Source organism: Eleutherodactylus coqui, chromosome 3 (genome assembly GCF_035609145.1).
Source record: "Eleutherodactylus coqui strain aEleCoq1 chromosome 3, aEleCoq1.hap1, whole genome shotgun sequence".
Taxonomy (NCBI): domain Eukaryota; kingdom Metazoa; phylum Chordata; class Amphibia; order Anura; family Eleutherodactylidae; genus Eleutherodactylus; species Eleutherodactylus coqui.
The window spans coordinates 115,562,339-115,578,802 of record NC_089839.1 but is presented as its reverse complement, the minus strand read 5'-3'; the positions used below and the strand labels follow the sequence as shown (position 1 = coordinate 115,578,802).

The 16,464-nt window shown below is 44.4% G+C and overlaps 1 protein-coding gene across 1 annotated transcript in view; it reads right to left on the bottom strand.

The window, feature by feature from the left end:
* The window catches only part of ACOXL (acyl-CoA oxidase like), a 387,512-nt gene that overhangs the window by 196,320 nt on the left and 174,728 nt on the right, over positions 1-16,464 (bottom strand). Inside the window, exons 11-12 of the mRNA XM_066595986.1 lie at positions 13,574-13,690; positions 9,524-9,677 (exon numbers count right to left, since the gene is read on the bottom strand). Coding sequence (XP_066452083.1) covers positions 9,524-9,677; positions 13,574-13,690 — 271 coding nt within the window. The remainder of the gene's footprint in view (positions 1-9,523; positions 9,678-13,573; positions 13,691-16,464) is intronic.

The following is a 16,464-nucleotide window of genomic DNA, read 5'->3' as shown; positions in this document are numbered from 1 at the left end:
GTCCAAGGTATCCGTAACATTCTCCTCCAGCACCATAGTTCCAACCCATCAATTTTCCTTCTGTTTTTCTGAGCGTCCAACTTTCGCAACCATATGTCGTTATGGGAAAGACGATTGCATTGACCAGTCTGGTTTTTGTTGCAATGCTAATATGCCTGCTTTTCCAGATCTTTTTCATTCCTTGCATTCCTACCAAGTGTAATCCGTCTCTTGATCTCAGGTCCAGATTGCCCATTGCAATTGATTTTGGATCCAAGGAAGATGAAATCTTGGACCCTGTTAACCCCTTGAGTGGCGGGTTTCCTACCACCCTGTCGTGCCCACCAGGGCAGGTTTTTTAAAATGGTCTAATCATTGAATTTCAACTAATTTTGCAGTTGCGTCTCAAGAGCCATAACTTTTTCATTTTTCCATTGACATGGCCATATAAGGGCTTGTTTTTTGCGGGACAAGTTGTGATTTTTTAAACAGGAGGGAGGAAAAAAAGAAATGGGGAAAAAAGAAAAAAAGGAGCCATGTCATTAAGGGGTTAAATAATGTATTAACTTCCTTCTCTGGGTCATTACGACGCATGGATACCACATGTGTGATTTTATTTTTGTTTTTTTACAAAGTAAAAGGGAGACAAGTGGACTTCCGCACAAGACACAGAGGGAGCAGGACGTGCCCCAAAGAGCTCCTGCCGACACTACATCCCAGAGCCATCGGGACCCTCTAGTGCCCGAAAAATAGCAGCTGCGGGGAACAGACCTCACCCCCGCTTGCTAGGCGGAAGACCCCCACATCCGAGGGGTATTCGGAAAGCCCCCGGCCAACCACCCGATCTGACCCGCGGGGAAAAGAAAGAAGGAGCGGGACGCGGCCGGGAAGAACAGTAGGATCCCGACCCCAAAAGCCACCGGGCCCTTACCTGCCTGGAAGGTATCCGGTAAGGCGCGCAGACCCGCCGACTTCTTCCAGAGACGCACCGGGAGCACTCGTGACGCACCTGAGACCGCGGCCTAGATTTCCGGCCGCGAGAGCCGCGATCACCGCCGACCGGGCCGCAAGGAGGGTGAGAGCCTTGGGGAGCAGCTGAGAGGCACGGGAGCCCCACCGAGGGTAAAGTGACACATCGGGGGGCCGCCAGAGAGCCGGGGCCAGACGGCGGTAGAGGCCGGACGGCGATAGAGGCCGCGACCCCACACCCCAACAGACAAGGCCCTCACTCAGCGCCAGGCAGGAAGTGAAGCCCTGGGAGGCTTCCGAACGGCCCAAGAGACATCCCGGCAGCGGCGACCCTGCAGGGGAACAGCCGGAACATTGCGGCCTAGCGGCGCTTGAAGCCGCGGCCTAGATTTGTGGCCGTGACGTCAGGGACAAACCCCGCCCACCATAAGAGTCAGGGGGAGGAGCCGAACAGAAGCCACAGTAGGGGAAAACCCCAAGCACCATAACAGGCATAACAGAAAGGGTCCCAAAACCGGGAACACAAACAAAAAACTACAGGAAAACATAGCCCTCCCCCGAAACCCACCCGAAGCCCACTCTAAGCACAAACAATACCCAAACAAAACAAAAAACACTGGGAAAGTGGGAAAGAAGGAAAACAAGACAGAAATAACAAAGGAAAAGCCGGGACCTGACATAAAGACACTAAACAAAAAAGACATGAATAAATAGATCTAGGACAAAAAGCTACATCCACAACAAAAAATAAACCGCAACAAAACACCAACAACCCGGATACAGGAAACAACTTCTAATACAACAAACTCGCACAAAACACTTGACACCGAGAAGTCATTAAAGAAAAATGGACAAATATCTAAACGAAAGAAGTGCAGGCACCCCAGCACGAGCAACCCGCCAGTCAGACATAGACAAAACAACCACAGGTGGAAAACAAAAAAGTAAACCCGTCAAAAACATCAAGGAAAAAGAGAGTAAGACCGCGCATCAATCTGCATCCCCTCTAAAAAATACTCCACCACGCGCTGCGGTTTCACCAAGCTCTGACTACGAAGCAATGGACACTTCTTCTATACAAACTAACGAACAACCAACGAACAGTGCAGAAATGACGCAGGCGACACTAGTGGCACAAGAGGTCTCAAAAATGCTTCTCCCTTTATTTGATAACAGACTTGAGGCGTTGCACAAATCCATAAACTCAGCAATGTCACAAATAACAGATAACACCCAAAGGCTGACAGAACTAGAAACAAAAAACCAGAACATAGAACAGACCATCACAACGCTAGAAACCGCGCTACAAAGAAGCCAGACAGAAACTGAAATGCTCCGGGAAAAAGTCGACGATCTGGAGAATAGACACCGTCGCAATAACCTCCGCTTCGTGGGAATACCGGAGACAGTATCTAACAGCCAGCTTATAGCCTACCTAACCACGGATCTACCGCAAGCGCTACAGATCGATATACCCAATGACCCCCTAACAATAGAAAGAGCCCACAGAATCGGCCCACCAGGGGATGGGCGTAACAACAGAAGCAGACCTCGCCCAGTGATAGCAAAATATATGCACTGGACAACAAAAGAAGCAATTCTACGAGCCTACAGACGACAAGGAGAACTGATAATACAAGGGGCAAAGATCCTGCTGTTCCAAGACTTCTCGGTGGCGGTGTCACAGAAGCGCAAACTGTTCACCCCGATCTGCCAAAGCTTGCACGAACGAAACACACGCTTCCAATTGCTGTACCCAGCAAAACTCCGGATACAAGACGGTAACAAATCCTTAATATTCAATACCCCGGAGGAAGCAAGAAGACACCTACAGATGGAAGAGAACGGAGAACAAGGCTGAAAAAGAATGGAAAAAGGAACTGTACTGTTGCTCTTTACTACAATCCTGTTCCAAACACAGTGGATGTGGCGCTCGCCACGCAAAAAGAAAAGGCGAAATAGATGTTTAAAGTTTACATGTTCATTATTACTATGTTTCTCACATTTTTCATGTTTTTTTCTTTTTTTCCGACCCATCTGACCTTTAAAAAACGGACCACTAGGAGGATCAGGAGGCCCCGCAGGCACGGCACGATCAACACCCAGTTGCATCCGCGGCTCGCTGGGACCGAGGGATGCGACAAAAAAAAAGAGGCAAAAACTACGGTAATTATGACCAAACCACACCAACCAACATGTCTAGAGACTTAGAAACAACAGAATACCAAACACCCACCACAATACAAACACTATCTTGGAACGTAGACGGACGTAATACACCCATTAAACGGAAAAAAGTACTGACACACCTGAAACGATATAAACCAGACATAGTGTTCCTACAGGAAACACATTGGAAAAAAGAGGGGAAGGGAGAACTGAGAGCACCATGGATAGACGCATGTTACACGGCCTCACACACATCAGCATCACGAGGGGTAGCTATCCTGACCAGAAAAAACATGCCACACACAATACTGCAAAGCATAGCGGACCCAGAGGGAAGATACCTAATAGTGAGAATGAAAATGGATGAACAAACGTACGCCTTGGTGAACGTCTATGCCCCCAACACTGACCAACCAACATTTTATGCCACACTAATAGAGAAACTACAACCATATCTAGGCGACAGAGTGATTCTGGGAGGTGATTTTAACAGCATACAAGACGAAACACTAGACAGAACGGGACCATCTACCCAAGCAACTTCAACCACACACGCACTATTAACACTTAAAGAACAACTCAGTGTATGTGACCCATGGCGACTCCTGAACCCCACTAGCAAAGAATACACATGCTGCTCTAACGCCTACCACTCATTCTCACGCATAGACTTTTTCTTAATATCGAACAGCATCTTTGAATACCACCACCAATCGGAAATCCACCCAATATCCCTTAGCGACCACGCACCGATAGTAATGAGACTACAACTGAGAACCCCACAAAGGCTAACCAAAATATGGCGCTTCCCCTCATTCCTATGGGAATCAGAGGACTTTAGAGCATACCTGAAAATCCACTGGAACAACTATGCAGACGACAATAGTGCGCACATTGACAACACAAACCTATTCTGGCAGGCTTCAAAGGCAGTGATGAGGGGCCACATCATAAGCTACTTGTCCCATAGGAGGAAAAAATTCCAAACGGAATTTGAGGCATTACATCACTCCCTCCTAGAAGCACAAAAAGAACATACGAACTCCCACAATGACAACTCATACCAAACCTTTCTCACAGCGAAACACCTACTAAATACGTTTGTACATACCCACGCACATTGGCAAAACCAAATAACAAAAAACAAATTCTACAGGTGGGGTAACAAAACGGGACGATTGCTAGCCAACTTGACCAAACAAAGACAACCACACAAACCAATACTGACCTTAAGACACATTAATGGGGATCATCTTACAACAAAACAAGAAGAGGTGGCTCAAATACTACACGAATATCTCGAAAATTTATATAGGGCAGAACCAACAAATATACAAGACATAAACAACTTCTTAGAATCCGTGAACCTACCAAAACTAACAGAAGGGCAAAAATCCCTACTAGACGCCGACATACAGGAGGAAGAGGTACGAGAGGTGATCACAACAGCACAAGGGGGAAAAACACCGGGCCCCGACGGATTCTCGACAGAATATTACAAAATATTAATAGCAGACATTGTGCCAGTCCTGACCCAACTCTACAACACAATATACACAAACAACACACAGACAGAAGACTTTGGAACATCGAGAACGATATTGCTCCCTAAACCAAACAAGGACCTGACAGACCCAAGATCCTACAGACCAATAGCACTGCTAAACTGTGATTACAAATTTCTGTCCAAGATACTAGCCAACAGACTCCAGCTAATCCTCCCATCCATACTAGATCCAGCACAGAAAGGCTTCACACAGGGGAGAAGTGCTCTAAAGAACATCAGAGCCGCCATAGCGGCGACGGTCGCAGCACAAAACCCCGAGGGCCAGACTACGATGTTACTGAGTCTGGACGCAGAAAAAGCCTTCGATAAGATGGCCTGGCCATTCTTAAACATAATACTGGAAAAAAGAGGTTTTGGACAGATCTTTGCGAATTACATAGACACGACGCAAACGAACGCCACTACGACCCTCACAGTCAACGGCCTTAACACCCCCAACATAGACCTATTTAGAGGAGCCAGACAAGGCTGCCCTCTCTCACCACTGTTATTTAATTTATCAATAGACCCATTACTTAGACACTTGACACAAACGACACTCTTTACAGGGGCGACCTGCGGGGGTACCAAGATAAAAGTTGAAGCATTTGCAGACGATCTCCTACTGGTGATAAACAACCCTAGGGAAACACTAGCCCCCATATTACAAGACGTCAAGAAAATCGGTAAACTCTCGGGCTACACTTTAAATCTAGACAAAACAGAGGCTTTGCTTCTCAGAGGACCGGCCAAACCCCCGTGGGCAACACAATACCTATTCAAGTGGGAAAAACACGCTATACAATATTTGGGAGTACAAATCACAAGAAGCCCACTCAAATTATATAATACAAACATAGAACCCCACATCAAAAAACTAGAAACTACCCTAAACACATGGAAAAACTTTACGATCTCTTTCTTGGGAAGGATAAGTCTAATAAAAATGATAGAATTTCCCCGCTTATTATACATCCTACACTCACTACCCATACTTTTAAAATTAAAAGATATAAAAAGAATAAACTACTTGTACAGGAACTTCATATGGGGGGGAAGAAGACCGCGTATCGCGCTCAAAGCGCTACACAAACATAGAGAGAACGGAGGAACTAACCTACCTAATATCAGAGACTACAATCTAGCAGCTCAGGCGCGAATCATCCACGACTGAATTCACGATAAGTCACATTTCACAAACAGACCACTTGAACAGGAAATGGTCGGCGCAACACGACTCCAGAACATCCTCCACCACACATATGCGGAACTCCCAGAAAAAACTAAAAAGAATCCCTTGATACTGGTGGCTTGGAAAACATGGAATAAATTGCGCAAAGATAGCCAAACATCGCCACAAACATCACCGTATTTGTCATTAATGAACAACCCCAACTTCCAAGACGGTAATCCCCACAATATATTTATGGAATGGGGGGCCCAAGGAATACACACTATAGATAAACTATTACACATAAGAGAACGACGAGTTTTAACATACGACGAAATGAAACAAAAATACCCCGAACTCCGAATTCCACTATTCTCATACCTGCAAGTCAGACACTACATCACAGAACTCATACCACGATTACAAGAACCTGATTGGGTACAAACAGGCGACACATGGATGACCAGGAAAACGGGTCCGCGGGGCATGATCTCAAAGCTGTACAGGGCAATAAGAAATATGAGAGAGCAGGAGGACATTGATCCGGGGGTGGGTAAATGGGCCACAGACAACCCCGATTTCACACCGACACTGATAATGAAATCTCTAACCTCGGCACATAGGTACTTACCATCGGCTAGGTTCCTGGAGATGAGATTGCAAATTGCCCATAGGTCATACCTAACTCCAAGCAGAGGATATCACATAGGAATCTACGATACCCCAAACTGCTTCAAATGTCAAGCACCACACGCAAACCTATACCACAGTTTGTGGACATGCCCCTCAATACAGGATTTCTGGACACGAATAGGCGACTACACAAAAACACACCTGACGAATTTCTGCCCACAAGAACCAACATGGGCAATACTTGGCTACTTAGACCCCGAAATCTATCACTGCTCAAGGGGTGTCAGAAAATTACTACACTTCATAGCAGCAGCAGGACTAAAGGCCATTTTACAGACATGGATACAACCAACAGGGCCACCATTCAGACTGTTCCTGGACAAGCTAGCGTTTCTGTTTCAAATGGACTGGGCAGAAACATCACTTTTTAAAGAAAAAAAGGTACAAGCCTTCTTCGAAACCTGGGGGAGTTTTATTCAACTACTACCACAAAGGGTAAAAGATAGATTGAGAAACTGCTTCTACTACACTTGCTGGTTCCAGGAACAGGTGGCAATAGGAGACACACCTATCTAGGGTGAAACACGGACCGTGCCGTAGCCGTGCGGGGCCTCCAAAAATTTGGAAGATCCTCAACATACATGTCAGTAGACCAAAAAAAAAAAAAATCCGTGGTCAAAATGGGTCAAAGTTTTGATTTAATGTATGTAATTTGTTTGTTTTAATGTTTTATTTTATGTTTTACATAATTAATACAAAAAATGCCGGCTGAGACAAGCCATACTTACACAAAGAAAAACCCTGCAAAAGTGTGAAAACGCTGAATGTATGTTTCAACCTGTTCAATAAAGACAAAGTTAAAAAAAAAAAGGGAGACAAGTGTTTTTATAAATTTTTTAAAATAATTTTTAAACTTCTTTTTAATTTTTTTTGTCCCTTTAGGGGACTTCCACAGGAACCCATCAGGACCCCTCATCACATTCCGGGGGTCCGATGGTGACAGCCCTTTACATGCTGCAGTCACATAGACTGCAGCATGTAAAGGGTTAACACAGCAGAGATCGGAGGTTTTCTCTGATCTCTGCTGTAAGAGCTGGTACCTAGCTGTCCTCTGACAGCCAAGCACCAAGCTCTCCCTGCCACAGAGACCATCGCCTTGCTTCTGATAAGCCGATGGTCTCTATGGCAACCTGTAAACAAAGCAGGAGATAGCCGGCATATCGGCAATATCTTCTGCTGGTTTTTCAAAGCCCTTGCTTTGTTCTCTGTGGGTCTGTGCAGGCAGAGCACACTGCCACAGCTTATGGCATTGTGCTCTGCAGCTCCCATAGTGATACATAGCCCGGAAATCTTCCGGGCTATGTCACTATGAGCAGTGGAGCTCATCCCGGAAAATTTCCGGGCGTGCCACTCAAGGGGTTAAAGGGGTTGTCCCGCGGCAAAAACGAAAAATTTTTCACACCCCAGTCCCCCATGTTAAAGGGGTTGTCTCGTGAAATCAAGTGGGGTTCAGCACTTCTGTATGGCCATATTAATGCACTTTGTAATATACATCGTGCATTAATTATAAGCCATACAGAAGTTATTCACTTACCTGCTCCGTTGCTAGCGTCCCCGTCGCCATGGCTCCGTCTAAATTCGCTGTCTTCTGGCGTTTTTAGACGCGCTTGCGCAGTCCGGTCTTCTCCCTGGTGAATGGGGCCGCTCGTGCCGGAGAGCTGGTCCTCGTAGCTCCGCCCCGTCACGTGTGCCGATTCCAGCCAATCAGGAGGCTGGAATCGGCAATGGACCGCACAGAGCCCACGGTGCACCATAGGAGAAGACCCGCGGTGCATCGTGGGTGAAGATCCCGGCGGCCATCTTGGTAAAGGAAGAAAGAAGTCGCCGCAGCGCGGGGATTCGGTTAAGTAATAAACTTTTTTTTTTTTTAACCCATCCCTTGGGTTTGTCTCGCGCCAAACGGGGGGCCTATGGAATAAAAAAAAAAACCCGTTTCGGCGTGAGACAACCCCTTTAAGCAAGCATTACAAACTACCCATGTAAATCATTTTTTTAGAGCGTTTCTACTCACCATGAAGCTGTTTCATGAAGTTATAAAAATCTTCTTCCAAGATGGTCGCCGTCCTTTCCCAAGGTGCACCGCTGGTCTTCTCCCATGGTGCACTGCGGGTCTTCTCCCATGGTGCACCGTGGATGTTCTTCTCCAGTCTGAGCTCCACTGCCGATTACAGCCACCTCATTGGCTGATCGGCACCACCTGACGGGGGCGGAGCTACGCGATGATGCTGAGAAGGGGGAGGAGCCAGGATGCAGCTCGTGAGCCCGGAGCCTCCAGGAGATGATTTTTCTCTGCGCAAGCGCGACTGTTGCGGCGGCCAGAGAAGAAGGCTTCAGTCATCACCATGGAGACGGGTAAGGACGGGTGATTTCACGGTGCGGAATTCCGCACCGTGAGCATTGAGCTATTAGGTTCAATAGAACCTAATAGCTGCGGGCAAAGCGGCGGAAATCTGTCCGTGGGAAGGAGCCCTTAGGGTCATAGATTCTGAAAATAACATTAGTTTTTGTCTATCAGGTCTGCTTATTCTCCACAAGTTTACCGGAGTTTGCAGCCTTATGGTTCCCATACAAAACAACGACAACACACGCGCCCCAAAGTTGTACACTGAATCTCAGAAACCCCGTTCTATCACGAGTTCCAGGATTTGTGGTCCATCGAATTTACCTGCTTTTAGCTTCTCCATGCTCATCGCAGGAAATTTTCTAAATTTGTAGTCAAAAGACCCTCCATTTCTCTTCAATGTATTTACACATTGTTTCATCAAACCAAGTTTGATGTGCAGTGGTGGCAATACGTATCATATGTACTAGTTTGTACTCGTATGTAATAAGTTTCTAATTATTTATATACTGTAGGCAAAAAATATTTTTGGATTATCTTACTTTCCATGGCAATTCTTCTCTATCTCAGTCGTTGCTGACTTTGTCTTACACAATTTACTTTTTCTTTAGAATTTTCACAAAATTGTAGCATTGAAGGCTGCCGTAAGGCTTACCATTCCTCCAGTACATTCTCGGCAGTCCTGTAAGCACGACAGATTCTCCCATGTGCTGTAAGCTTTTAGACCTGCTACAAGTGCTTGCAAGGAACGATTATCTACCAGGTCTCTGTTAAGGTAAACATCCTCGTCCAGCATTTCTCCAGCGTACCTACAGAACAAATGATAAGATTAATGAAACTGGTAATTTTGTAGCGGACACAGTTATTTTCTTGATGCAGATGTTCCCTTTTGCTATGACTCACATATCATGTGCTCAATGGTTGAAGACAAGCATTTTAGGTTTCTCAGAACTGTTCAAGAATGAGGTTTGGGATAGCCCTCTAAGAAGTGGAAGGTGGGTGTCAAAGGCTTCCACTATGACTTAAAAAGACTTTTCCTTTCCATGTTCGATGAAACAAAGACAGCCATGTCTTCCACGAAACAGTGGGTGGTGGTGAAAGAAAACGTAGCTATGTTTCTCATGTAACTTGTGATTCCATAACCCTTTAGTGACCAAGGCTGTTTGCACGTTAATGACCGACATGTTTTTCAGTTTTCATCATCGTTGCATTCCAGGAGTCATAACTTTTTTCTGCCGACATAGCCCCATGAGGGTGTATTTTTTGCGGGACAAGTCGTATTTTTAAATGACATTATTTTTGAGTACATATAATGTACTGTATATATCTTTTATACATTTTTTTGAGGGGAATTTCTGTCATTTGTCAGACACTTTATTTTGTCAATGGTGCTGTGTTTGTCAAGGGCTTTTTTTGCGGGATCAGTTGTACTTTTTAACAGTACCATTTATCGATCCATGCAACATTTTAATCACTTTCTATTCCGTTTTTTGTAAGGCAAGGAAGGCAAAATTACCTATTTTCAGCATGTTCTTTCATGGTGTACATAATAATGTACTAACATATTTGTCTGGGTCTTTACAAATGCAGTGATACTACGTGATTTTTTTTCCAGAGCAAACTCGCAGACCTGGAGGCTGAGCCCCATAGGCCACTGTAGCTGGGCCATATTCAAGCCTTCAAGTGCCATAGCAACCCATCAGGACCCCGCAATCACATCGCGGGGGTCCAATGGGTAAGAGACCCCTCGCTCTGTAAGCCTTTTACATTCTTCAGTGGCACTGACCGCGGTATGTAAGGGGTTAAGCTGTGGTCCCTAAATGGTTCCTTGGTCCCTACTGTTAGAGCAAGTGCCTGGCTGTCACTCTCCCTGCCAGACTTCGATGGAGCTGCCATGAAAAGAATAAAACCTATTAATGGCCGCTGTGAAAAGACGTATGGTGGTCGTCAAGGGGTTAAGCTATGAACTTTATTGCGAAATGAGAAAAGTGTAAACATAACTATTTGCTAGTCAAAATGAGATGCTGAGTGACAACCAACAAGAAAAGCCATGACCTCTTTAACTCCCATAACCTCCCATAACTCCCTTAACCTCCCATAACTTAAACTTGCTCCACATCCACTGTCTTTCCTGGTTTCTGCCGAACAGACCACGTGACTGCTACAGCCAATCACTGGCTATGGAAAGTCACTGCTGTGGCCAGTGATTGACTGCAGCAGTCACATGTTCGGGTCAGTAGAAATGAGGAAGAGCAGAGGTTGTGGAGCAATTTTAAGTAGTGAGAAAACCCCTTTAATGTTCTAGGGTATTTCTTAGCTAGCTTCGCCTTTTCCATGGGTAACAGATACTGGATAACAACCAGTAAAGGCAGCCATCAGAGTGCCCAAAATGTCACCTATAATGTCTCTTTTGCCACTGTATGTAACTCTTACTTTACAATTGAAGTTGGTACAAATGTAGCAAACTTTAAGCAACTTTTTTTACCGCACTATGTCTCTTAAGTCTTAACCCTTTTGTTGTGATAAGGGTTTTTTCCGGACAAATGCTTTTGATGACCTACCCTCAAAAAAGGTTATCAACAGTTGATTGGCTGAGAGCTGTCGCTTGGGACCCCGGGCAATCAGCTGTTTAGGCACCCAGTGTCAGCGCCACAACACAGGGTACAGTACGGAATTGCATCGCTCTGACCCCTGTGTGGTGGCCCAGTGGTAGCAACTGCAGGCACAGCTGACATTGATTGTATTGAGAGCTGCGCCTGCAAGTACCAGTGCTGGCCACTACACAGGGGTCAGAGGGATACATTCTGCACTGTACCCTGTATTGTAGCGCTGACAGTGGGTGCTTGAACAGCTGATCGTCCGGGGTTCGGAGTGGCATATCCCAGCCGATTAACTATTGAGATTCTGACCGAGACTTGCGCATGGACACCTCGTACGTGTGGTGTGAAAGAGACTGCACATTTCAAGCCCTATTCTTGTGCATGAATCGCACGAAAATAGGACCTACTTCAGTTTTTCCAACTTGCCCGATCGGTGCAAGAGAAAAAACACCCATGTAAATTAACCTATTGGAAACAATGAGCTAATAGATCGCATGAGATCTGTGAGTCAAAGAAACGCACAGAACTGGCATGGTTTTCTCGGCTGCATGAATATGGCCTAAGACACTACACGCTGCTCTAACTGGTCAGTGCTGCTCACATTGGCAACACTGGCCAAATAAAGCAGCGTGTATGACCTTAGAATGATGATGCATACTAATACACAGTATGCATCAGGAAGTCAATAAAGTAACATAACATAGTAACATAGTAGGTAAGGCCAAAAAGAAAAAAACATATGCCCATCCAGTTGAGCCTATTACCCCCAATATTAATCCAGAGGAAGGCAATCGGAATAATCCTCGGATCAAATCCCCTTCTGAATTAATTAATGATTATAACATATAATATTGTATTGCCCAAGAAAGACATGCAGGCCTCTCTTGTACTCTTATTGAGTTCAACATCCCCGCATCCTCAGGCAGAGAGTTCCACAGCCTCACCGCTCTTACAGTGAAGAACCCCCTTCTATGCTGGTGTAGAAACCTTCTTTCCTCTAGATATAGAGGGCGCCCCCTTGTTACAGTCACAGTGGTGTGGGCAATATCACAAAAAGAAAGGATGTGCTGCGATTTTTTTCCTCCCTGCATAGCATCACAGCGCGGTGCCATGAGGGGAAAGATTGCAAATGTGAATGACCCCATTTTATGTTCGCATAGCAAACATCACGTCAATTTAGTTACCTAAAGTACAGTACTGTGTAAGTTTTAAATCATGTGTGGAAAAACTGCTGCAAAATCAGAATCTACTTAAGAAATGCCATAAAGAATAACAAGGAGTCCTGAAAGTGATGATACGGCCCCACAGAGCTCTGATCTTAACATCGCATAGCCTATCTGGCATTACATGAAGAGACAGAAGAATTTGTGCAATCCAACATCCACAGAAGATCAGTGCTTTGTTCTCCACAATGCTTGGCACAACCTCCCTGCAGAGTTCCTTCAAAAACTGTGTGCATGTTTACCTAGAAGAACTGATGCTGCTGTGAAGGTAAAGGGTGGTCACACCAAATACTGATGTGAATTAGATTTCTCTTTTGTTCAGTCACTTTGCATTTTGTTAATTTACCAAAAAACTATTAATACTTCTATTTTTGAAGGCATTCTTGATTGCCTAAAATGTTTCCATTGTACTGTATATATATAAAAAAAAGATACAGCCAACAAACATAGCAATACTGTTGGTATATGCTGCATAGTGGATTTGTGCCACTACAGCTATGTGTGAATGTTCCATTACTTTTATAAGCAGTTTCCTTTAGCATGCCAATCACAGTAATACTATGGTTTATGCTGTGCCGTAGAGGTGTAGCTTTCTGCCGTAGAGGTGTAGCTTTGTGCTGTAGGTGTAGCTTTCTGCCGTAGAGGTGTAGCTTTCTGCCGTAGAGGTGTAGCTTTCTGCCGTAGAGGTGTAGCTTTCTGCCGTAGAGGTGTAGCTTTCTGCCGTAGAGGTGTAGCTTTCTGCCGTAGAGGTGTAGCTTTCTGCCGTAGAGGTGTAGTTTTGTACAACTATTGCTACGTTTGAATGTGCCATTACTTTTAGTGACCTATTTTTTTAGTCACATCACTTGTCGGAGTGAGAAGCAAACTGAAAGCCTACAATACCTGCTGGTAAATGTGATGGCCAGGGCCGTGGCTAGATGAGGCATGAGTCGCAGATGCTGAGTTTGGTGTTCAATTATTTTCACTTCTTCTTTGTCTTTAGGGCCAAACTGTCTTCGGCTTAAAAACAAAAAGAACAATAATTAAAGTCTTCTGTCCAACTTGCAGTACAATACAAGCATTATTTAGTACAAACTGACAGTTGTTATTATTGACTTTCATTTGGTTATGAAACCAATGCAAATTCAGAAATGAGACAGTTACAGAAGCCGCATTAGAAGGGTGGTGAGTACAAACAATCCACATGTACTACTATCAAACATAAGCTATATGCAAATATAGAACCAGACAGCGATCGCCGCCATGTGACTGCTAGGATTGAGCAATCTGTTATGCCACAACACCATTCATCTGCACATGCAACGTCTCAGGAAGGCTCACAAGCACCAATGGGCTCTAGCAACGCCGATAGTTTTGCAATAAAGCAGACACACTGTAGTTTGCCAAATGAAAGGGTTGTGAGCCGGTTACTGCCAGATGCTACTTCAACCATGATTAACTAGAATGTAACATACCATAGCAAAGCCCTGAATTGTGGGAACTGTTCCTGTATAAAAGACAAGGGAAATCAGCAACATTTCTCTCTAGTATTACATTTTATTGTTCAGCTTCGATATAACTGATGCGCTTCACCGAAAACATATTCAATTGCATCAGTAGAGGTTACCAACAAATGTTACTGCTCCACACACATCATATTCATAGTATTGGGTCCAACGTATTGCACGGATGTAAGAAAAACATCATAAGCACATACATAGTAAATACAGTAAAATGCCAATACTGTGGAACTCAACAGTTTGGAATGTATTACTAATGCATGCAATAATGTGAAGGTCTAACAGTATGCCAGCTATTCCAAGTATGCCTTGTGTACTATGAATCAGCATATCTAGACTGGCTGTCCGAAATAGAAATCCATATACAGACATCTGTTTCGGGGTTTTTGCCTCTCATCAGTGTGCAGTAGGTTTCCGGCTTAGCTAATGAGAGGCCTATAGATGTGGGTCGGAAAGGGTATAGTTTCTTTTTAAGGAGAGCACGTAAAAAGTGAGTGAAGAGACTTAGTGGCGCTGCAGAGATATTGTTCCATCCTCTTTATTTACATATTTCCCAGAGGAGCATGAATGGCCTTATACCTTTCCTCACTCACCTTCTAGGTGCTCTCTTTAAGGAGAAACGATACCCTTCCCAATCCGCGCTGTAAAAGCATTGTTCCATCTGCATAAATTTTCCAGAGGAGAATGCATGGCCTTATACAGCAAGTCTTGTCGTTCCTACTAGATGCTCTCCCTAATAAGAAATCTTGCCAGGCTCAATGGAACATGGTTCTTATTGTATCAAGGATCAGTAAGTCAACAGTTTGTATTTCCCAATTTTGGAAATTCTCATTTCTTAAATAAAAGATAATTTTGTATAATGGCACCACCTATTCATTCCTGATGAGATTGACAAATATTTACATCTATGGCCAACATTAGTAATGATGCTTCTGCAACTGACATACTTAGATGTAATAAAGAAACTGATGCCTGATCCATTAAACTATGCCACCAGGTAGAGCTTGAATTTCATTCTTCGACAATAAATTTATCTGATCTTTGACAGAGTAAACTGCATGGATGAAAACTACACGGCTGAACAGTGAACAGTACGTTTGAAGGGGCTTGGTCATTTAAAAAAAAACATGACCTCCAGCTGGACCCCGCCTAAAATAACAAATGAGGGTATACTCTCCTCTCCTGGGGCCCCAGGACGCAGCTAACAGCCAGCATTGCCATTGGCTGTGTGACATTCAAGTAGACAGCCTGGGTGGTAGGATATGACCTCTGTAGCCAATCACAGCATCACTTCACCAAACACCAGGCATTATGGCAACCAGGATATGAATGCTGATGCCAGGTGCACCAATGGTTACCATTGCAGCCTCTGATTAGCCACAGTGGTCAAGTGCTTCCACCCAGAAGTCACCGTCATTACCAGCGCCAACTGGTAGGTGCATCCTGGTGCCCCAGGAGAGGGGAGATTATCCTTGTTTGTTCTTTTAGGCAGGGCCCAGTTGGGAGACAGGATTTTGTTTTAATGACTAACCACCATAAAGGTAAAAAAGGGATGAAATCTCATAACAATACTCATCTCTGGACCCATATCATCTACGTGAGTGCACCAACGGACCTGAATATTTCTACAATATCTTTTGGCAGAGTACTGTATGTAAAGTCACAGCTACTACGAGGAGTTCACTGCCGAAACAATTACACCTTTGTGTTCTTAGAAATAGAGAAGAATAATTGTTAGTGCAGATTAGAAGTCCTGGGGCTATATTTGTCAGGCAGTCCTACAGGATGTGGTCTAGACTGTCGTTTTACCCATCTTCAGAGTTTATCTTTACTTTCTTACTCTTGCCATTCATATGCCATTAGTAAAGACAAGTAGTGACTTGACACAGATGCTTTGGTGGTTGAATAAAATGTACAGTTGACAGGGACTTCAGAAGGGTAAGGGTCCTCTACCAATAATGATAGCGAATTATACAATTATCCCGACTCTCCTTGGAATATGTAGTAAGAACCGGCAACATTCTGCAGATAATGCGGATTCTGTGCACATCCGTATAGATGACTGATTAAGTACGGAGAATTTGACATTTATCCCACTACATATATTTCATCAGATGGTGGATACTATGGAGGATACCCAACAAGAATCTGATACTAGTGAGTTTCTACATGATGAATATAAGTATTACTAAAACAAACATAGCAATAAGTGTTCTCTCTAAGCAGTGCACTGTCAAAAGGAAAGAGTAAGGCTAGTTTCACACAGGCGATCAC